This window comes from Dipodomys merriami, unplaced genomic scaffold (assembly GCF_024711535.1).
Source record: "Dipodomys merriami isolate MVZ:Mamm:240054 unplaced genomic scaffold, mDipMer1.0.p SCAF_7, whole genome shotgun sequence".
Lineage (NCBI taxonomy): Eukaryota > Metazoa > Chordata > Mammalia > Rodentia > Heteromyidae > Dipodomys > Dipodomys merriami.
In genome coordinates, this window is record NW_027206290.1 from 56,342,990 (window position 1) to 56,365,945 (window position 22,956).

General features: G+C 40.6%; 1 protein-coding gene across 1 annotated transcript in view; it reads right to left on the reverse strand.

Moving 5' to 3' along the window:
* Positions 1-16,162, reverse strand: part of Pcsk2 (proprotein convertase subtilisin/kexin type 2) — a 267,516-nt gene extending 251,354 nt beyond the window's left edge. The window contains exon 1 of the mRNA XM_070006706.1: positions 15,586-16,162. Coding sequence (XP_069862807.1) covers positions 15,586-15,762 — 177 coding nt within the window. The 5' untranslated portion in view covers positions 15,763-16,162. The remainder of the gene's footprint in view (positions 1-15,585) is intronic.
* Positions 16,163-22,956: the final 6,794 nt, after the last annotated feature.

A 22,956-nucleotide genomic window follows, 5' to 3' on the forward strand; every position in this document is an offset into this window, starting at 1 on the left:
TGTGCTTATAAATCTACAAGTAAACACGATAGGTGTTAAAAGACAAAAATTATACTTGGACATGATAAATTAAACAGGACTCTAAACATGCAGTGAAATCAAAAGAAGATATTCTTAGGAGAGGATCACAAAGGCTCAATGGCTATTTGCATATGATCATGTAAGATTATGTTTATCAAAATGAACTCCAACAAAGGGAAGCAAGAGGTTTTTTTGTGTGTGTCAGTTGTGGGGCTTGAACTCTGGGCTTGAGCACTGTCCCTCAGCTCTTCAGCTCAAGGCTAGCGCTCTACCACTTGAGCTATAGCGCCACTTCCAGTTTTCTGGTGGTTTACTGTAGATAAGAGTTTCACGGACTTTCCTGCCTGGGCTGGCCTAAACAAGAGGTTTTTTGTATTTTGTTCTTGTTTGTGTGTGTGTGTGTGTGTGTGTGTGTGTGTGTTTCTTTTGTCATTTTTTGATTTCTGTACCTCTTTGTCATGTATATGATTTTATCTGTTTTGAGGAGGGTAAGGGAGAGCACAGAGATGGTGGGACAAAGGGTGAACAAATAACAGTGATACTCACTGATATTATGTTAAAAATGAACTATACAACTTTTGGGGGTAGGGCTTGAGAGGGAAAAAACTAGGAGAAAATGAGAAGAGGTGACACTGTTCAAAAAGAAATGTACCCATTACCTGATTTATGTAACTGTAAACACTCTGTACTGTAAAAATAAATAAATATTTTTGGGGGGTGGGGGTCTGGTCATGGGGCCTGAACTCTGGGCCTGGGCGCTGTCCCTCAGCTCTTCAGCTCAAAGCTAGCACTCTACCACTTGAGCCACAGCACCACTTCTGGCTTTTTTCTTTTTGCTTACGTGGTGCTGAGAATCAAGCTAGCACTCTACCACTTGAGCCACAGCACCACTTCCGGCTTTTTTCTTTTTGCTTACATGGTGCTGAGAATCGAATCCAGGGCCTCATGCATGCAAGGCAAGCACTGTACCACTGAGCCACCTTCCCAGCCCAATAAATAAATTTTAAGCAATAAAATTTTTTTAAAAGTCAGGACCAGGCTGAGTTCAAGCTTCAGGACTGGCATAACACAAATGTGAGTGGTTGGTTCCTAATAAAATCAAACTTCTTTTTTCTTGAACAAGCTAAGGTCAAAGAAAGACAGGATTTGTGAATCACTTTATTCTCCCCTGTTGCTGATTCTTTAATTAAAAATTAAGTCACAAAAGGTTAGGCTATTAAGAGCAATGAATTAATGGGTGCCACTTAACAGAGGCATAGAATCAGATATTCAAATAACCTCATATAGTATGCTTGGAATTTCTTACTGAACTGATTCATGACACAGCTATTCATCCTACATTGGGTACAGAGTGACAATGCTAAATTTTTAGATTGATTCTGATCATTTATTCAGTGGCTACTGAATGCACAGCACTCTGCTAGGCACTAAGGGGGTAGTCAAGGAAATATTAATTCCTACTCTTTGTTTTACCTTGTATAAACCCAGTAGGTTGTTGTTTGTATGGAATTAGTGGGCAGCTTTACTTAGAAAACTGGAATTAGCGTCATCTTATATGGTCATATTACATAGCTTTTCTGCTTGTCCTAGATATATATTAGATATTGCAAATAAGGGAAACCATGGGACCTGTTTCTTTGGGCCTGGCTTACTTCACTTAATATAATATTTTGTATGTTTTTTATTGTAAAAATACTGTACAGAGGGGTTACAGTTACATAAGCAAGTTAATGAGTACATTTCCTATCAAACATTGTTGCCTCCTCTTTTGTTTTTCCCCTATCATCCCTTCCTTCCCACCTCCACAACTACCCTCCCCGCCCCCACACCCCCACACCCCCACCCCCGGCGTGGAAGTTGTAAAGTTTGTTTTTTCCAAGTCTTTCCATTACCTAACAAATGAGGCAGTGCCATTCTTTCTGATGGAGGCATAGAATCCCTGTGTGTGTATGTGTATGTATATATATATATATATATATATATATATATATATATATGTATAATGTATATGTATATATATATATATGAATATACATACCCCATTTTCTTGATCCATTCATCTACTAAGGGGCATCTGGGTTAGTTCCATATCTTAGCTATGGTAAATAATGCTGCAATAAACATAATTGTGCTGGTATAGCCTTGTTTGTGATCATTTGTATAAATGCCCAAAAGTGGGATTGTTGGGTTTTAGGGGAGCTCTATGTGTTGTCTTTTGAGGAACTTCTATATTGCTTTCCAAAGTGGATGAATAAGTTTACACTCCCACCAACAATGCAGTAGGGTTCCCTTTTGGCCACAACCACTCCTAGACCATATAAGATGGTGCTAAGTGAATTTAACCCCAAGATAGGGACACACGTGGTTTTATCTTTCTTGATGTTGTTTTAATGTATATTTATAATGTACTATTTGATTTTTGCTTCTTTTGTATGTTCTTCCCCAATGCTATAACCCCTGTTTTTACTATATTTGATTCCAGTGCCTTACATCTTGTATATACATTTTTCTAATTTGAGGAGGGGAAGGGAAATAACAAAATGCTGAAATAAGGATACAGGTTGACCCAGTGTAACAATGAGATGTACAAGATACTATCTTGAAGATGAACTTTACAACTTTGGGGATGGGAGTGGGGGGGAGGGAGGAGTTGGGGAAGTGGGAAGGGAAGGGATGGTAGAGGAAAAAAAAGGGGGGGTAACAATGCTGGATAGAAAATGTACTCATTACCTTACTCACGTAACTGCAACCCCTCTGTACAGTATTTTTTTTACAATAAAATATATATGAAAGAAAACTGGAATTAATAAATACTCTAGGAGTTAATGGTGAGTGCCAGACCAGATGAATCTGATGAGTCAATGTAGTAGGAATGAGTTGGTGTTTGAGGTTCATCCATCATGGGCTTATTATGTGGTTCACATCACTGCACATCCAGTTTGAAAACCTGGTTAGATAGTACCAACTCACATGATCAAGTGGGGTTTCAAATGTTCCTTGTCAGTGTGAAGACTGTAAACACTTAGATCCCTCAAGTATAAGACAAAGGGTTAACCCAATGTCTTTTTAATATTTCTTCCTGCTTTGACAAGCTGTAATTCTATCATTGTAATTATTATTTGCAAAAAATGTAAATGATTCTGGATAAACCAATTTGATTAATGAGTGATGTCACAATATTTTGGTATGGTAACAATCTCCAAGTGGTCTGACAAGTGTTTAGAAATCATTATGCATAAAAATCTTTCCACACATCAAGTTACTATGACACCCTTTGCAACCACATTTCTTGAGGGAATCATTGACATTTGATACCTCCACTCACTCCCTTCCAAAACCAGGCTTCCTTTTTGAGGCAGATGTTATTACTTTTCTTCTCAGATACCCCCAAGACTTATCATTTAGTGCTGCACACCTATCTCTATATTGCTATGATATTTTTTTCCTGGACAGTTATATTCTACCCTATCTGAGTTATGGCAGGCCAAAATGCTAGAGAGTTAACCCCGGGCTAGAGTAACTGTCAACCATTAATACACGTCTGGATGCAACAGGAATATAAATGCCCTTGGGCAGGATGACATTGAGGCAAATGTGCTGTAACAGCTTCCATTTTCTCTGTTGGACAGAGCTCCAGTTATCATCAGTGTCAACCTGTTCTACAATGTGCATTTTGTGCTTACTTTCCTTTCCCCTAATTGATCCACCACTGTCAACATTTTTAGAATCACTCATAGCATAAACTTTAAACTTTCATTTAAATCTTCATCTCATGGCCAACTCCTGAAGTCCCACACTAACATACTTCTCTTCTACCAGAGTTCTAAGATGACTCCTCCAATTTCAACAATGACTTTCTTTCTAAAACCTGTAGTCATAATTGTTCCTTATTTGTTTCTTTCCTTTCCTCTGTCCCTTCCCTCTATCACTCCCCTCCCTCCCTTTCTTCTTCTCTTTCCCACACTTCTTTCTTCATTCTTCATTCCTTCATTTGTTCTTTCATTCTTCCCTTCTCTCTTCTTTCCCTCCCTCCCTCCCTCCCTCCCTCCCTCCCTCCCTCCTTCCTTCCTTCCTTCCATCCTTCCTTCCTTCCTTCCTTCCTTCCTTCCTTCCTTCCTTCCTTCCTTTCTCAGCTGGCACAGTTGATTTTCCTACATTTTCAATAGTTTGAGTTCTGGCTCTTTCTTCCATTATCCCAAGACCTCTTAGATTTTTTCTTAAGATTTCTTCTGTACATTTCTCTTCACAGTTTCCTTAGCAATGCTATTTGTGTGTGTGGTATGAATGATGTATATAGGAATGAGTCTTCTCACCGTGGATTTTTCAGTTTTTTGACCACCTTTGCTTCTTTCATGTTGATGATCCACTCTCATGGACCTTCCTTCTTACACTTTTTGATGTAATTGTGACCCTAGGTGGATGTTATCACCACACTTTGACTGGTACCTACACAAAGGACTTCGGTGGTTCACTTTTCTCCCTTCAGATTCAGATGTAATAGCCTCCATGCAGAGGCTAGTCCCTTGGTTTTTCTAAGAAAGCCAATAAATGAATGACAATGAAACAATCTTTTACCAGACTACAGAAGTTCTAATAAAAAATTTTGTAAGGAAATAAAAAGCAATTTTAAGATAGAATGAATGCAAGAAATACTATAAATTATGGCTAAAATTAGAAATTTAATATTTATTTGTAACATCATGTGACAAGGATATACCTAATAAAAACTGAGGATTCTAAGAGGGAAGATGAAGAAGACTGTTACGATGTTAAATTTTCCACTTTGCAAATCAGTCCATATATTGCTAAATTTGAAGCACACAATTAAATATATAATTATTTGTCCTTCTAACATTTATATTTAAATTACATTATCAGAAATTTCTAAATAGTGCACATAATATATTATTTGGAAATAACTATATGACAAAATTTATTTGAAGTTTTACAATTTCTTTTTGTGTGTGTGTGGTAACCAGGGTTTAAACTCATAGCTTTGTAATTTACTAGGCAGGTGTTCTACAACAGAAGCTATGTTCTCAGAACTGAACTTAAATAATTTCTTTAGTTTTCAATTCAATTCTTCTATTTACAGTTAAATTCTATAATAATTTTATACATATATGTGCATATTTACATATATATTTATTTTTATTTATTTATAATAGGTTTTTTATTGTGAAAATACCATACAAAGGGGTTACAATTACATGAGCAAGGTAATGATTACATTTTTTATCAGGCATTGCTGCCTCCTTTGTTTTTCTCCTACCATCCCTGCCCTGCCATCTCCATGACTACACTCCCTCCTGCAAACTTGTAAAGTAAATTCTATAATAATTTAATTAAATAATTTAGAACTGCAAATAGAATGGTTAATGTGATTACATTTCTACAAAACAATTTGCTTATATCTACATATTCATACAGAAATATTTTAATAAAACTTTCTTATAATGGTAATGGTTATTTCTGAGTAATGAGATTGGGATTATTTTAAATGCTTTTTTTCCCAGGCTATTTTATATCACTTGGTACTTTAAAAAATAATGAGATGAGGAAAAGAAATGGATATTTATGGAAATTAATGTCACATTTAAAATTATAAATGAAGAGCAACCTGAAGATCTTAAAGTTTTCTTTCTGTTCTTGTCCTTTCTACCAATATCCTGTAAAATTGTCAGGCCTCAAAAAAACTCAGTTTCCCAAACTGTTTTGCTCTAGACCAAAAAAGGAAGAGTTTGTGTCATTATTTCACCTACAATGTAAGAGTTTGCTATAGTCAATTATATTCATAACATTTCAGAACATCTCAACATATCCAAAAAGATGGGGTTAAGTTAACATTACAGGTAACAAGAACTTTTTAATGCAGTTTTATTCTTTTTATGTATGTCTCACCTATTAATATATAGACAGCAGTGTTATCTCAACTTCTTCACTCCCTGACCATTTTCATTGTTATAATAGACTTTACAACAAATATAACTCAATAAAAGAAATAAAAATGCAAATCCTGTTTGTACAGTCTAGTACAAATTCAATACAGGATTTCTATGCAAAATGATGGATCTGAGCTCAATGTTAAAACAAAATTCCTTCTCTATCAGAAGAAAAAAATCTAAGCTTTAGATTTTATATTTTGTTCTTAAAGTCTGACTTTGAGTAGTTACAGCTGACTATGTAATTATTGCAAACTGGAAGCATCTCTTCCTGCTATGGTACAACATGATCTACAGACAAGAGGACCTTTTGAAATAGAAGTTGATTTCAAGGTATTCACTCAGTCGGCAAAAAGAAGGTTCAACCCCCTCTACTCTTTTTTATGTGGTTATGGATTAACTAGACTTTATTATCTATGCTCAGAGTTTCTCCATACTACTATAGGTGATATCTGAGTTTGGAATTTTAGGGAATTACACAAGTATGTCAGGCACACACTGGCTGGCTGCCACTTGCTTCTACTTCCTGGCTGAACTCTGTCCACAGAGAAATAGATCATACAGGGATGGTTTTTCAAAGCACAGTTATTCCAGCACATTCCACTTGAGTACCATCTTGATTCAACTGCATTCATCAATGAAGAAACATTAAAAAAAAAAACCCACCTCTAATGAACAGATATATTGGCTCCTAGTTGTCCTAGTTGGGGGGGCATAGATTTGAAAGAGTTTTATATTTATTTTGGAGAAGACAAATTTTTTAAGAAAACTTGGACAGATGATTGACACCATGAGATAAAAGCACAAGAGCTCTCACAAGGCTTTGAAAGATTGTTTTTGTTGTGGTTTGGCTTGGCTTTGCTGCCAGGCTTAGAGCATCCCTCCAGCAATGTAAGAATAGGGATGTTTATTGACAGCATATTAGTTTGGGTGATGCTGGCTGCTGCAGATAACCATCCTCCCTCCCAAATCTCAGAGCCTTAATGGAATAGCAGCTTATTTCTCACGACAGAAGGTCTTCTAAGCCAGGAGCCAGGGATCTAGATGTCTTTCATTTTATGACTGCTGGGTTTGTTTGTTTGTTTGTTTTTTGTTTTTTTGTTTTGTTTTGTTTTTTTTGTTTTTGGCATTTAGCTTCCAAAGTTGCTGTTCTCAAGCCCCAGAAGGAAGAGCAGGGAGCAATTAGTTTGTAGGGAAGGATTTTACATTGGGCATGGGAGAAGAATATCATTCTATTTACATAAGCTAGAGTTGGCACATAGTCACAGTGACCTACAAAGCAGGTCAAGAAATGCGGGCTTACTGTGGCTCAAGTTCAAGGGGAAATGAATATGGTGACTAGGGTTCAGAAACCATCATAGGTTTTGTGTGCTAGCATATGGGGCTAGAAAGCTGTCAGAGTCTGCTATGACCTATACTGGCTCTCTCGTGGCAACTATATTCTTCTCTCTGTATCAAACAGCCAGTCAAATCTTCTAAGGAAGCTGTAATTTTCGATAGCAACAACAAATATGTTGTAAAATGAATTAAGTTTGGCCAGGCGCCGATGGCTTACGCCTGTAATATTAGCTACTCAGGAGGCTGAGATCTAAGGATCACGGTTCAAATTTAGCCCGGGCAGGAAAGTCTGTGAGACTCTTATCTCCAATAAACCACTAGAAAACTGGAAGTGGTGCTGTGGCTTAAGCGGTAGAGCGCTTGCCTTGAGCTGAAGAGCACAGGGGCAGCGCCCAAGCCCAGAGTTCAAGCCCCACGACCGACAAAAATATAATAATAATTAAATTCATAATGATTGGAACCAGGTCATTTCATAGGCCATAGTTAGCCCATGGATGGGTTGTCACTAGGATGGAGTCTATTCCACACAAAATTCATTTGCTACTTCTGCAAATACACAATCCATGATTGCTCCTTGAATAATTAAAGTTTTATTAGGCCACCGCACTGATATTTTTACCACTACAAACAATAGCTATCTTACTCTTTGCACCCAGCCCTATGCTCAGATCCCCATGTATATTCCTATTTATTTAGGACTGTGTTGGAATTTAAACACAGGACTTCATGTTTGCTAGCTGGCACTGCACCCTGAGCCATACCTCCAGCCCTGTTTTTCACTGGCTATTTATTTATTTTTTTGCCAGTCTGGGGCTTGAATTCAGGACCTGGGCACTATCCCTGAGCCTGGTTCTGCTCAAGGCTAGCACTCTACCACTGGAGCCACAGCACCACTTCCAACTTTTTCTGAGTAGTTTATTGGAGATAATAGTCTTACAAACTTCTTTCCCTGGGCTAGCTTCTATGATCCTCAGATCTCAACCTTCTGAGTAGCTAGGATTACAGGCAGGAGCCACCAGCTCCTGGCTCACTGGTTATTTATTTTTAGGGTGGGATTTCTTGTGCCACAGTCTACCAACTTTCAGGGCTCCTGTCACCACAGGGATGACACATGTACACTACTGTGTCTACCTTTCTTTCTGTGGAAACAGAGTCTCATAGAGTTTTCTGCCTGGGATGACCTCAAACTACAATCCTCCTGTTTTCAGCCTCACAATTAGTTAGGACTACAGGTCTAAACCAACAAAACTTCACTGTACATTTTTTTTCATGCTATTAAAACCAATTGAGACAGGGTCTCCCTCTCTTTTCCAGACTGCCCTGAAACTCCTTGGCTCAAATGATTCTCATACCTCTGCCTCCCAAGTGCAGTCATGTCTGCAAGCACCATTCTACACTAACCATCTTCTAAAGATAGTGTCTTGTACATCTCATTGTTACAATGGGTTAACCTGTATCCCTATTTAAGCATTTTTGTTTGTTTCCCTTCCCCTTCCCAAATTAGAAAAGTATGTATACAAGATGCAGGGCACCAGAATCAAATACAGTGAAAACAGGGGTTATATCATGGGGGAGGAACATACAAAGAAACAAAAAAATCACATAGTACATTATAAATATTTTAAAAACAATAGCAAGAAAGAAAAAACCACTTGTGTCCCTATCTTGGGGTTCATTTCGCTTAACATCATCTTATATGGTCATATGTACATAGCTTTTGACCTTTCCTGCTTGTCCTAAACTTATACTAGTTATTGCCAATAAGAGAAACCATGGGACCTATGTTTCTTTCGGCCTGCCTTACTTCACTTAATATAATTTTTTCCAAGTCTTTCCATTTCCTAATAAATGGGGCGATGTCATTTTTTCTGATGGAGGCATAGAATTCCATTGTATGTATGTATGTATGTATGTGCATGTGTGTATATATACATATACATACACACACATATATATTATACATAATATATATGTATATATATATATATAACATTTTCTTGATCCATTCATCTACTGAGGGGCATCTTAGCTATAGAGAATAATGCTGGATAAACATAGTTGTGCTGGTAGCTTTAGTATGGTCTTGTTTGTGATCATTTGGGTAAATACCCAGAAATGGGATTGCTGGGTCATAGGGGAGCTCTATGTGGAGTCTTTTGAGGAACCTACATACTGCTTTCCAGAGTGGTTGAACAAGTTTACACTCCCACCAATAATGCAGTAGGGTTCCCTTTTGGCCACTTCTCTTCCAGCATCTGTTATTATTAGAGTTCTTGATTATAGCCATTCTAACTGGGGTGAGGTGGAATCTCAATGCTGTTTTGATTTGCATTTCTTTTATGGCTAGAGAGGTTGAACATTTCTTCATGTGTCTATTGGCAATTCGTATTTCCTCTTCAGAGAAGTTTCTCTTTAAGTCTTTAGCCCACTTATTTGTTGGGCAGTTGTTTTTTTTGAGGATTTGTTGTTGGGGGATTTAATTTTTTGAGTTCTAAGTATATTTTACATATGAGGCCCTCGTCTATTGCATGGTTAGTGAAAATCTTCTCCCAATCTATGGGCTTTCTATTGATTTTGCTAGCTATGTCCTTTGCCATGCGGAAGCTCTGCAGATTCATGCAATCCCATTTTTCCAACCTTTCTTTGATTTGTTGTGTTTCTGGGCCTTTATTAAGAAATTTTTGGCCTGTGCCAAGGAGCCCTAGAGTTTCTCCCATTCCTTCCTGTAATGTTTTCAAGCTGTCTGCTTTTACTTTGATCCATTTGGAGTTGATTCTGGTGCAGGGTAATATATAAGAATCTAGCTTTAGTTTTCTACAGGTGTTTAACCAATTTTGCCAGCACTATTTACTGAAGAGGTTGTCTTTCTTCCATTCTACATTTTTAGCTCTCTTGTCAAAGATTAGGTGGCTATAGGTCTGTGGGTTCATTTCTGGGTCTTTGGTTCTATTCCATTGGTCTTCCATAGCTAAGATATGAAACCAACCCAGATGCCCCTCAGTAGATGAATGGATCAAGAAAATGTGGTATTTATATACAATGGAATTCTATGCTTCTAACAAAAAGAACAGCACCGGCACATTTGTTAGGAAATGGAAAGACTTGGAAAAAATCATATTAAGTGAAGTAAGCCAGGCACAAAGAAACATAGGTCCCATGGTTTCCCTTATTTGCCTAGTTGTGCTGGTAGCTTTAGTATAGCCTTGCAACTATTCTCCCTTATTTGCCCAGTCTGTGGGATTTCAAAAAGCAAAGCTGACAGCATGGCTAAGATGGTAGAGCATCAATTGAACATAAAAGCTAAGCAATAACAAGGCCCCAAGTTCAAACCTTAGTACCACAATCAAAGTAGACCACAATAGAATAAAAACACCTAGTCAGTTTTTCTTTAACATTCATTCTTGATTTTTTAATTTTAATTTTTAATTAATTAATTAATTTGTCTGGGACTTGAACTCAGGGCCTGGGCCCTGTCCCTGAGCTCTTCTGCTCAAGGCTAGCATTCTACCACTTTGAGCACCACTTTTAGTCTTCTGGTGGTTAATTGGAGATACGAATCTCACAGATTTTCTTTCCTGGGCTCGCTTTGAATTGTAGTCCTCAGATCTCAGCCTCCCGAGTAGCTACAATTACAGGTTTGTGCCACCAGTATCTGGTCCAATTCTTGATTTTAAAAAAAATTTTACTCTTATTTAACTTCAGTACATAGATTCAATCAATACTTTTTATTTCCTCTTTCAAGGGAATTAAAATTAGTAGCATAGTGGGAATTTGAAGGTGCTCCTTGGAATAATACATGTGTCATTATTGTAAGGCCACTCACCCAGCAGTTACATGCTTCTTCTCCTTTGGACAAAGGTGTTGAATCAGGACCAGGCAATGATCAAGTAGCACATTTTAGTCTGTCTTTGAGGTAATTTTATACATGTTGACTCCCTTTCAAAGAGATAATACAGGTGTTTACTAATTTTTTTTTTTGTCATTTGTGGGGCTTGAACCCTGGGCCTGCGTGCTGTCTCTCAGCTCCAGCTCAAGGCTAGTGCTCTACCATTTGAGCTACAGTGCCACTTCTGGTTTTCTGGTGGTTTATTGGAGAGAGGAGTTTCATGGACTTTCCTGCCCAGGATGGCTTTGGAACACAATCCTCAGATCTCAGCCTCCTGAGTAGCTAGGATTACAGCCATGAGCCACCAGCACCCTGCTGTTAATGGTCTTATAAGAATAAAGTAAGCCAGGTACTGGTGGCTCACTCCTGTAATCCTAGTTACTCAGGAGACTGAGATCTAAGTATCTCTGTTCAAAGCCAATCTGACTAGGAAAGTCTATGAGATTCTTACCTCAAATATATTGCTTAAAGCAGGGAGTGGTGTTGTAGCTCAAGTGGTAAAGTACTAGCCTTGAGCAAAAGAAGCTCAGACCCAGGCCCAAGCCCTAGGATTGGCACACACACAAAACTGACAAATCCTTTTCTAATATTTCATTTGCAGAATCTCATATTCCTAGGGTTCATCTCAGCATATTATTACTCCACTTTGTAGGTCTATAGGCTACCTGAAGAAGTCCATTGGCACACTCATTATTGGGTGACATGCATTTGTATGTTACCATCAAATACATGTAAAAAGGGAAAGAAAAATATTAGAACTCTGAAGTAGAACTCCTGACAGTGAGGGAGGCCTTTCAGGAGGCAGTATAGTAAAAAAAAAAAAAGCAATCATTTTCAGTCTTGATTTTAAGGTAAGTTCCTCAAAGGTTGAACAAATGCAACAGTGGGTGGGGATGAGAGAGAAAAACTGGGAGTGAGGGAACAGAAGACATGGTTATACTCATTGCCTGATTCATGAAGCTGTAACCCCTCTCTGTATATCAACTCTATCATTAAAAAAAATCTCAAAAAAGAAAAGACAAAAAATACAGTTTTAAAAGAGAGTAAGGAAGTATATATCCATTGTGGAATAATTAAATCTAGTTAATCAACACAACAAAAATAAAATAAATGTGAGTTCCTTAATTTGCCAGCTATGGGCAATTATTTTACCCGTTTGGTCATTACATTTTCATCTGAGAACTAAGGCTGCAGCTGATGTCCATGATTTCTATGTAAAGTTTGAGAGGCTGAACTGAGATAATTTAATGAGCTCGCATGTATGGATGAACAAATAACCATTGAATTTCCTTTGTGTCTGACTGTGAGTGTTATGGGTGACAGTGGAACCCTGGAAGGCTGCTGAGGAGCACAACCCAAAGAAGGACACTTTGAGGATTGAAAAAACAAAACAAATGACATGTGTCAGCAAAAGTGCATTGCAGTGTAAAAAAGCAAGACAGGACAGGGCTGGGGAAACCTGAAATCATTACTAAAGCTAAGAAAGCGTCTTTAAAGCCTGGCAAACACAATCGTGTGCCTGTTAGGTAGGGCAAAGAACTGGAAAATATTCAATAGCTCATCCTTGAATATTTAGCTTTCCAAAGGAAAGCAATAGTTTGGTGCATCTTTACTGCTGTGCTTGAGGTGACAGGGGACATGTGATAGAAGGTATTGGCATAGGCTTTCCCTAGCACAGGTTTGACCCATTAGCTCCATAGGCATAAGGAGAAGAGAAAGCTCACTGTAGTCCAAGCTCTGCAAAGGTTTAGATTAGGTCTTGAAGGATGAGTGTTGCATGTTGCAGGCTTCCTTGATAGAAGTACTGTTGTCATGGACTTACTTAAATATGTATTAGGGTAAAACCTACTAGACATGATTAAAAGATAAGACCCAAGAGGCTTGGGGAGAGGTAAAGAAAGAAGGTAAGAGCCTTTTCCTCCTAAGTGGGAGTTGGGGGTTTGACACTGTGATGTAAAAAAAAAAAAAAAAAAATCAATGGGCTCCTCTCCAAGAAGAATGGGGGAAGAAAGAGGCCTAGTTATTCCCCTAAACAGAAGCTCCCTTTGGTTTTAAGATAAGTTGATTGAGACAACAAATTGTCTCTATTTGTTTGAATTCCCATAATCAAAGCTGTGGATCCTTCATAAAGCTGTTCACTGGATTGAACAACAAAAATTCTCATCTTGGAGAAGTAATAAGTTAAGCCATTATCCTCTCAGCTTTAGCTAGGTTTGATTTTCTATGCTCGGATCCAAAGGAAATATATATTCGAAGGAGGAAGTGGAGAGAAATAAATATGGAGGGCAGCAGTGTGCCTATCCACAGAGAAGAGGCCTAGTAGAGGGAAGGGACCACGGGTATGTCCAGGTCAGTAGCAACTCCCTACACTCCAAAAAGAAGTCTGCTGCCACCTTCCCTAGCCTGCTCCCCAAGGCTGGCAAACCCTTTGAGCATCTAGCTTGCTTTAGTGTGTCCAAAGGGGTAAGGAGTTCAGACTCAACTTTCTAAGAGCGACTTTAACATCCTATGTGATTTTCTTTGCGGCCCCCTATCTGAATTAATTCCCTCTTCAGTGCTGAGTAAACAGCAGTGGCCACCTTGAAGCTGTTAAGAAGATTCAGTAAGAATGTACGCGAGGCCTCTGACACAGAAAGGTTCCCAGTAGCTGTCAATGAATAATCATCACGTTCATGGGCGCCTGGGTCCTGGGTCTTGTCAACTTTGGGGTGGGAAGAAACGGGGATTCTACTACGTTGCACTCTGGACACCGCCAGCAGGCGGTGGGCCAGGAAGACAGCAGGCTGCTCCAGCAGCTGGCGCCTCCTCTGTGCCCTTCTCCACCCACGCTTCCCGCTTCCCACTCTTACCGCCCCCCCCCCCCGCCCCGCAGCAACAAGTTCTTTTCTTTGAGACCCGCCCGCGCGCCAAGGGCAGACCGGGCTCTTCCTTGCAGACTTCTGTGAAACTCGTTGTCAGATCCACCTGGGATGCAAATCACCCACTGCTGTCTACGCCCCACGGAGGCTAGAGAGCCCATTGGCCCTGAAGGAGCCCTGGTGGTGGCAGGGAAAGATGCGGGAAGCGTGGGAAGGCAGGCTGGGTGGAGGAGGTAGAAAGGAGTTCCAGGGCGCACAGCCCTCCAAGGCGAAAAGCAGCAAGCCACAGAGCTCCTGCCTCTTGTGTCCTCCCGGAATCAGGAGTGAATCTAACTGACCTCCATCCACTCCGTCCTCTGGTCAACAGATTGCATCTGTGTTCTTCGGTTTCTCTTCATCCCAGCTTCTTCCCCCCGCCCCCCACATCCTCACGCCATTCCACCTGGCCGCCAGGTCCCCTAAGGACATTCTAGAGCTCGGACGCGGGTATTTTGTAAGAAAAGACAAGCAGGTCAGCCTCAGTCTCCCTCGCAGCACTCCCCTCTCCTCTGTGCTCCTGGAATGGGCACCCTAGCGTCCCCAGAGGCTCCCAGAGGTGTCTGAGGCCAGCAGCTTCATCCAGCTGCCTAAACAATCGAACTCTGGCAACTTCTTGTAATGGGGATCCCCCGCGTTCTCCTGGGAAAGCCAGGCTGGCCGCCCACATTATCAGGAGAGGACACCTCGACTTTTCCGTAGGGAATCACCCTCAAACTCTACCTCTCTTGCTCGCTCCCTACAGCAAGGAGTTGAGAACTAGCGAACCAACCAGGAGTGCGCTCCAGGGGTGGGCGGTCGTGGGAGGGGGAGAAAGTGCAGACGTTCCGCCCAGGTTTCAGAAAGAAAGACCAATTTCATGCTTCCAAGACTTGAAGCCTCAGGAAGCACTTGTTCCTGGGGAGGCGGGGGGGGGGGGGAGGGAGGAGGGAGGGAGTCACTCTGAAGAAGTCTCCTAGGCGCGGGCTGGAGAAGTACCGAGGTGAATTGCAATGTCCACACTTGAAGCCCTGTGTGTGGGAAACCAGCCTTCCTCTCAGGGGGGAATGGGGGGTGCAGGAGACACCCCCAGCAAAGCAGGCTACGCCAATCCAAGCAGTTTGGGGTTTTTATCCCTCCATCCCCAGGCAGCTTTGGAGAACTTGGTACCTCGGACAGCAGCCCTGGCGCAAAGCATCCTTTTCTCAGGTGTTATCCGATTTCCCCACCGGGGCCCGCCTCCCCCCTCCCCCGCCCCAACCAAGTCAAAGAGCAATATTATTTTGATGACCTTAGTAGTACAGATGAAGGACACTTTAATTATATAACCCGTGAAAGATCACCGGAGGCAATGTCGTGTTTGAGAGCCGATGGCAGAATATCTGCATCGCAGGAGAAAGACAGAAAACTTGCAAATCTTCTGCAAGGAGATTGCGCAGGGCTGCCCCCTTGGAATTTTTGGATACAACATGCGAAATGCATTGGGGTGGGGGGGGAGGAGAGGGGTGGAGGGGGTACAGCTTACCTTTCGGACTCCAAAGCCGTGCTGTGCTGCAACTTGGCGAGCTTCTTCTTCTCCCCCTTTATGCAACTCCACAAGAAAATGATTCGTGAAGACCGGTCTCTCGGCAGATGCGAAAACCGTGACACAGAAGAGGAGCCCAGCGGCTGCCTTCCACGGGGAGCCACGACTACCCTTCATCCTTCTCTGGGAGTGGAAAGTGGGGCTAGGAGGCGCGCAGGCTGGTGGAGTTGGGGACGCGGAGGGAAGATGCAAATAAAAATAGATATGTAGTTGCTTTTTTTCTTTTTTAAAAAAAAATAAGTATAGAGCAAGAGAGAAGGAGTATAGTGGCTTGGAAAGCAGCAAATCTAGTGTGTGTTCTCCAGCATCTGGCTGGTGGGGAAGCTGTGCAGTCAGGCGGCCCGGCTGGCTGGCAGGGGTGCGAATGTGGGGAGCTGTGTGTACCGGAGAGAAAGAGCGAGTGTAGGTCTTGATGCTTGATGCTAAATCTGCATTTTCAGCTCCGCCTCGGCTCCAATTCCACCCGGGCTGGAGGCGAGCACCAGCCTGGGTGACGCGCGCCCGCCAGTGGCCAATGGAGACCAGAGAAGCGGCACGCCCCGCCCTGGGCCGCCCCGGGCCCTCCCCTGCCCGCGCCCCCGCCCCCCCCCCCCCAGCCCCGGGTCCGGCCAGTCCGCCTCCGCCCGCGGGGGGCGAGCCCGCGACCCCGCCCCTCGCCGCGCGGGGGAGAGCTCGAGCTTCTCCGCCCCGCCGCCCGCCGCGCGCCCAGGAAAATCCCCCCCAGCTGGAATCCGGCGGCGGCGCCCAAGTGATGTCATTGTTTGTGGAAATCTGTGAGGCTCTGGAAAGGGAATTACGGGGTGTGCGGCTCCCCCACCCCCCAGGGGAGCTAGGGCACCGGCCTCTCCCTATGGCTATTCCTCCTGCTTATTTTCAGCTACAAAACAACTGTCTCTATCCCTCCCTCTCTCTCTCTCTGTCTCTGTCGCTCTCTGTGTCTCTGTCTCTCTGTCTTCCTCTGTCTCTCTCTCCTTCGCTCTCTCGCTCTCTGCTTTTCTCTTACACACACACACACACACACACACACACACACACACGAGGCATACTTGCCTCTGCTTCTCCTCATAACAAAACAAATATTAATCCTCCTCCCGCCACTTTGGGCCAATCCCAGGAGCGAATTCACTCCCCTTCCTGGCTCTGGGAGGACTAAGAAAAGCAACCTTTTAAGAAGGGTGACTGACTCCTGGGGTCCAGAGTGCAGGAATGAGTTTTTCCCTCTTGGCTTATTATATATATTTTTTTCTTTTTCTTTTTCTTTCTTTTTTTTTGCGGGGGGGAAGCTCTGCACAGGTCAGCTACTAAGCAGCTAGAAATCCAGTAGAAGGCCGTGCTGGCCCCCTGCAGCCATGGCCCTAGGAGAAACTACCCAGGGTCTAAGTTGCCTTGGGGAGAGATGGAGGGGGCAGCCAGGACCGCCCGCAGGTACGTCCTCAGACCTGGGGACCTTGATCTGCACGTGGACAGCAAGGGCCCTAGTTTGCGAAGGTGTGGTCACAGGTCCTTGGCACCGCTTTTACAAGCGGTCTCGCTGGAGTCAGATTCAGTTCAAGTGGCAGGAATTGTAAGTTATCCACTTAAACGTGCGCCATGCAGTTACAGGCGACTCGGTTAATAACCAAGGACTGACTTCCCCTTCTTCCCCGAGTGAGAGAAGTAGCCTCGCTCTGCTTTATTTTTATTTTTATTTTTTATTGTGAAAATACTGTACAGAGGGGGTGCAATTACATGGGCAAGATAATGAGTACGATTGTTTTTAAGTAACTAAATTGTTGAGGAACAGTGAATATTGACACTTACCCTGTTTGTTTTTTAATCCCCAAATTCTTCCTTCTATTGGCAAAGAGGTAAGACACTTTTTTCTTAAGAGAGATAGATAAATAGATATTATGGATTAAATCTGAAATTGTTACACGGACACATTATACATACCCATATTCTATCTATCCTTTTCCTACTTAGCAAGGAATCACAACCTACATAAAAAAAAAAAAAAAAAAAAAAAAAAAGCAGGACAGGTAGAATAATCACACTTGTCTTCCAGACAAGGTCTGGCTGTTCACACAGTTGGTTTCCTTACAGCCTTCTAAACATGGCCAAGCAAAAATATGGGCATTGCTGCAGGTTTTGATTAAAACACAAGAGGTTCCATATGCCATCATTATTAGCAGTGTTTTAATTCCTTTAAGCAAACTAAATGATATGGGAGAAGGTGGCAGACCATGGGCTAAACATGACTAAATGTGAGAAGGATTTGAATGGAAACAAGATTTCCGGGAAAGTATTAATAAAAGGCTCACACCAACTCTGGAATCTTCAAATATCTCTTCTAATTGATTCATTTTGCTAAGGTGTGTGTGTGTGTGTGTGTGCGTGTGCACGCGTGCACATGCACGTGCGTGCTGGGGCTTAAACTCAGGACCTGGGTACTGTCCCTGCTTTTTTTGTGCTCAAGGCCAGCACTCTACCACTTTGGAGCCACAGCTCCAATTCTGGCTTTTTGGTGGTTAATTGAAGATAAGAGTCTCACCGACTTTCCTGCCTGGGCTGCCTTTGAATCAAAATCCCCAGCTCTCAGCCTCCTGAGTAGCAGGGCTTACAGACATGAGCCACCAAAGCCTGGCAAGGCTTCTTTCTTTTATCCCTATCTTGCTCCACTACTTATCCCTTTTGCTATCTCTTTGTAACACAAGGCTTTTTTACTCAGAGAACTATTGCTCTTTCCCTCTTGCTTTTCCATAGTTGAAGTTCAAGTTCTAGATTGGTGTAGAGCACTGCCATGTGGCTCTTCCTGTGCTATATTGTCCTTTGAGAGAAAAAAATCAAATGTGAAAATTATGCTAGATTGATTCACCATCACAGAGAGTATTTCAAATGCAGCAACAGAGATAAAATCTAAGTCTTTAGAAAAATAGATCTGAAGAGTATCAAATAAGTCAATTTAGAAGATTATGGGTGTCGGGAAATAGCACAGCTAATGTAGCTAAATCTCTGAAAACCCAACATGAAATTATCATCTATTTAGAGATATTTATTAATTTTTTTCTGAAACCACAGAGTAATATTTCACTTACAAAATAAGTTCCAAGGATGATACGTTAGTAGTAAATGTTGAATCTTGTATGTTACCATGGTTCATCTTCTACTAAATTCAAGGTGAAATCTGGTCACTACTGTAGTAATGAGGGGTGGGGCTCCTGTGCATGCACGAACACACGGCCCTTGAACTCAGGGCCTAGCTTTATTCACTAATGGCTGGTTTCCATCACATTGAGCCATGTCTCTCTTTCTGGCTTTTTAGTTGGTTAATTGGAAAGAACAATCTCCACTTTGAATTTGACTGCCCAACCTGGCTCAGACCTGTAATTCTCAGATCTCAACCTACTGTGTAGCTAGGATGGGAGGTGTAAACACCAGTACGTGGCTTGGGGTTAGGCTTTTAAGAGGTGATTGGATCATGAAGTTTCTTCCCTCTTAATTATTCAATGGTGAATGGGCTAAGGAATTACTTAGGGAGTGGCTTTACTATTAGAGCCAGCTTTTTTCTGGCTATCTTTCTCTGTCTGGCATTGTGATGCTCTCCACTTGTGTTAGGATACAGCAAGAAGCACTGACCAGATGTCTGCATCATGTTCTTAGACTTCCCAGAATCCCAAACTGAGAACCACGCAAACCCAGATTCTAATATCGTTATTACACCATATAATGAACTATATAATGTTTGTACTTCAAATATATAAAACCAAAGAGTGAACAAATATTGCTCACTAGATGCTATGTTGAAAATGAACTATATACAACTTGTGGATGGGAATTGGAGGAAAAACCAAGAGAGAGCAAGGGAAGGGATGACATTGTCCAAAAACAAAGGTACTCTTTACCTGACACATGTAATTGTAAACCCGTTCTACATCACCTTTATAATAACAATGAAAATAATTAAAGCCATGTAAAATAGAGTACAAACTAAATAAGAAGCCTGTATGGCTGCTTAAAATGCACTGCTTTTATTGGTTTACATAGTACATAATTTGTCATAAATTTTTATTGTGAGAAGGGCATAGCAATTGAAAAGAGGATTTTTGTGATGGAAATGCTAAAATTTTAATGCACAGCAGCGTGGTAAGCCTGTAGAAGACATGTACTGATTCATTTAATTGATATTTGAAATGCAAATATATGTCCATGTATGCATGCATATCACTCTTTTAAACAATTACTTTTTTTTTTTGAATAGCCATTGTGTTTTAGGGAAAGAAGGTAAGCAGGGTGGGAATGGCAGCAGTGTATTTTGAGGACTGACCCAGCAACCAGTTTTTAAGAATTTTATTGCAGATTGTGCTATCACTGCCTAAACCACTAGATGACCAAACCATTGCACTTGTCAACATCTCCATCTCTTAAGTTGATCTGATACATTCTAAATGCAAACATACAGAATTCCAAAGAGCTGTTAAGGAACAGGGGCTTAGCTCGGTGGTAGAATGAATGCCTAACATGCTCTAGACCCTGATTTGAATCCCTATTATCCCAATCATCCCACCAGAAAAGAAAAGACACATCAAAGAGATACGAAAGCACAGACTATAATGTAGAGCTTGTGGAATGGTGAGGACAGTCACACTTTTTGATAGTATTATGATGGCTAATAGCCTTTGCTCTTTCTGAAATCCTACCCCAAACTTTCTCATCTTTACTAATTTTGTGGACTTGAGGAAATCAAGATTGACTCTAATACCAAGCATGAAACCATCAGCCCTTGACTGTCTTTCAATTTCTTTAGTGTTTCATTCCATGGGCTATTTGGTTCTGGTTAAGAAATATGTCAGAATTCCTCCCTCCACCTTGAAGATGTTTTTCCTTGAAAAAACCAGGATATTACCATTTCATGGATTCATAACTATAAATCCAAGAATGATTAAACAAAAGCCATTATTGAATTCTCCCATTCAGATGTACTTCAAGAGGACAAGGAAAATCTACCACAGGGCTGGGGCAATCTAATGGATGACCTAGAGGAGATTTCTGGGCCTTTGATTATTGATTGGATCACTAAAGAAAGTGATTTTTCTGTTGATTTCTCTTACACCAAGTGGGGAGCAGTCTGGTGAGGAATGAGATATGTATAACTGAAAGTCACAATTTAAACCATAGCCTTATCAAGCTGGATTACATAATGAATCCCTGTCTCAAATATATAAATAAATACTAAAACATACATTTTTTAAGCTTTGCTATTTTTGCTGCATTCTTTTGCCTACTTCGAGTGCACTAATGATACTTTCACTGGTTGATAATATTTCTATCATATTGTACTAGCACGCTTTATAGTCTATCTTCCTACTGACTCTGATTTCCTTGTTTCCTGGATCTCAGCTCACCTTCACGATCTCTGAAACCCTACCAGTGCTGCATAGATCCTACCAAGTTCTGATCTCAATTTTAAGTTTTCCTTTTTCTTCCAAGATGATTGCTTATTTTTCATGATCATACCTCATTTTCCTGTGGTACTTACCTATATTTTTCATTTGCTTTTAACTTAGGATTTTAGTGCTTTAATTAGTTCCTCAGTATATATCCATTTTTTCTAAGTCATTGGAATACGATTTAGTAGACCCTCAGTCCAATTCCTATAGCTTTGTCAATTTATACATTTTTCCTTAAATGACCATCGTCTGTTTTTCCTTCAGTGGAGAATTCTCAGTGACTTCTTCTTCTTTTTTTAATCTAAAGCCATTTTAGATTAGCATAGCTGAGGGGGCCTCATGGGGCTCAATCAAGTGTTTTATTATTGTTAAAGCATTGAATCTAGAATGCATTTTGTAACTTCAACAACTTGTCAGATTTATTCAGACTAATCGACTCTTCCTAAACAAAAGCTACTCCTTGCTTCCTTGTTTTCTGGGACAGTGAAAATTTATTTCTTGTGCTAATTTAGGTTCTATTATTTTGATAGCATTTGAAGTAGCAAAACAATGAGGACCAAGGGCCCTTTTAATCTTCTTTTGAGAATTAGAAAACGTGGTGCTATTCACTATCTTTAGATTCCTCCCCAGGTTTACAGGACTACAAAATAATGTTTGCTCACTTGGAAAATTAATTAGTTATTTCTCAGGGCTTATTGGAACATTGCTTATTGTCTGTAGAAAGTGATTACCTATTCATGAATTCTCCACCTTGTGTTTTTCTCTTTACTTTTTTTTTAAATTAAAAAAAATGCAGTAAATCTCCCTCAATTCACTTTTTGAAGGATTATGGAAATTATCTTTAATAGGGAGATTTTTCTTGTACTTCTCAAACTGCCTGTAATGTAGAAATAATTTGGAGAGAACAAGGTATGTAGCTTATTAGAAAATGTAAACAGGGATTTTAAAAGATAAAAATCTAATGTACAAAATAATACCTAACATATTAGAGGCTAGATACAAGCTATCTAAGATCAACTCTGCCATTGTAATAATACACAAGCTTCCAAAACAGTCTTTCCCTTGACTTGGAAGCTTCAGATAATGATACAGGATTTTAAATCACTTTGGATGACCCAATCCAAGTCCTGAAATTGATATATAGTATTATTTAACATGCAGGAATAGCAGTTATCATGTTTGGCTTGTGCTTTCAGATATGACATTTTTGAGAATATTGATTCTTTCCTTTCCTGGTTTAAAGAACTATGGCATAGTCTGTTTTTAGGAAATTTCATAATGTAATGTTCAATTTATCTTTTTAGGCTATGGGGGAGAAGGACCAAAATTTACATCCTCATACACAAGGGATTTCTAGAAACATTCATTTGACACCATCACTAGTATCTTTGTAGATTTATTTTCTTTTAGTTCTATTCATATGCAACCTAACCAGTGTACTTATTTTCTAACAACACACTACCCTATGCATTCGCTCATACTGGAGATTACATGCTAGTGGCATCCCCTTGCAGGCATGTTTTATATAGATCTCCATGACAATAACAATAGCCACAATCTTTAAAAAGTTTATTGTTTTCCACTTAAAAATCAAAGGCATGGGTTTGGTGGCTAAACAAGCTTGAGTTAGTGCTCTTGTTCTCCGTACTTAGTACATTAAGATGCCAAGTTTGCAGTCCTCACCTAGACTCCTGATTCAGCTGGTTTACATGCCCTATCTGGCTCCTAAAGTCACCTGAGTTTGTGATTTGTTTTCTTTCTAAATAATGGGTTTCATGGGACATATTCAAATAATGTAAAATAAATGTGTATTCTTTACATTATTAGCATGATATAACAATCTCAGTTCAAATGTCCACAATTCAACCCTCCTGCACTCTGGTAA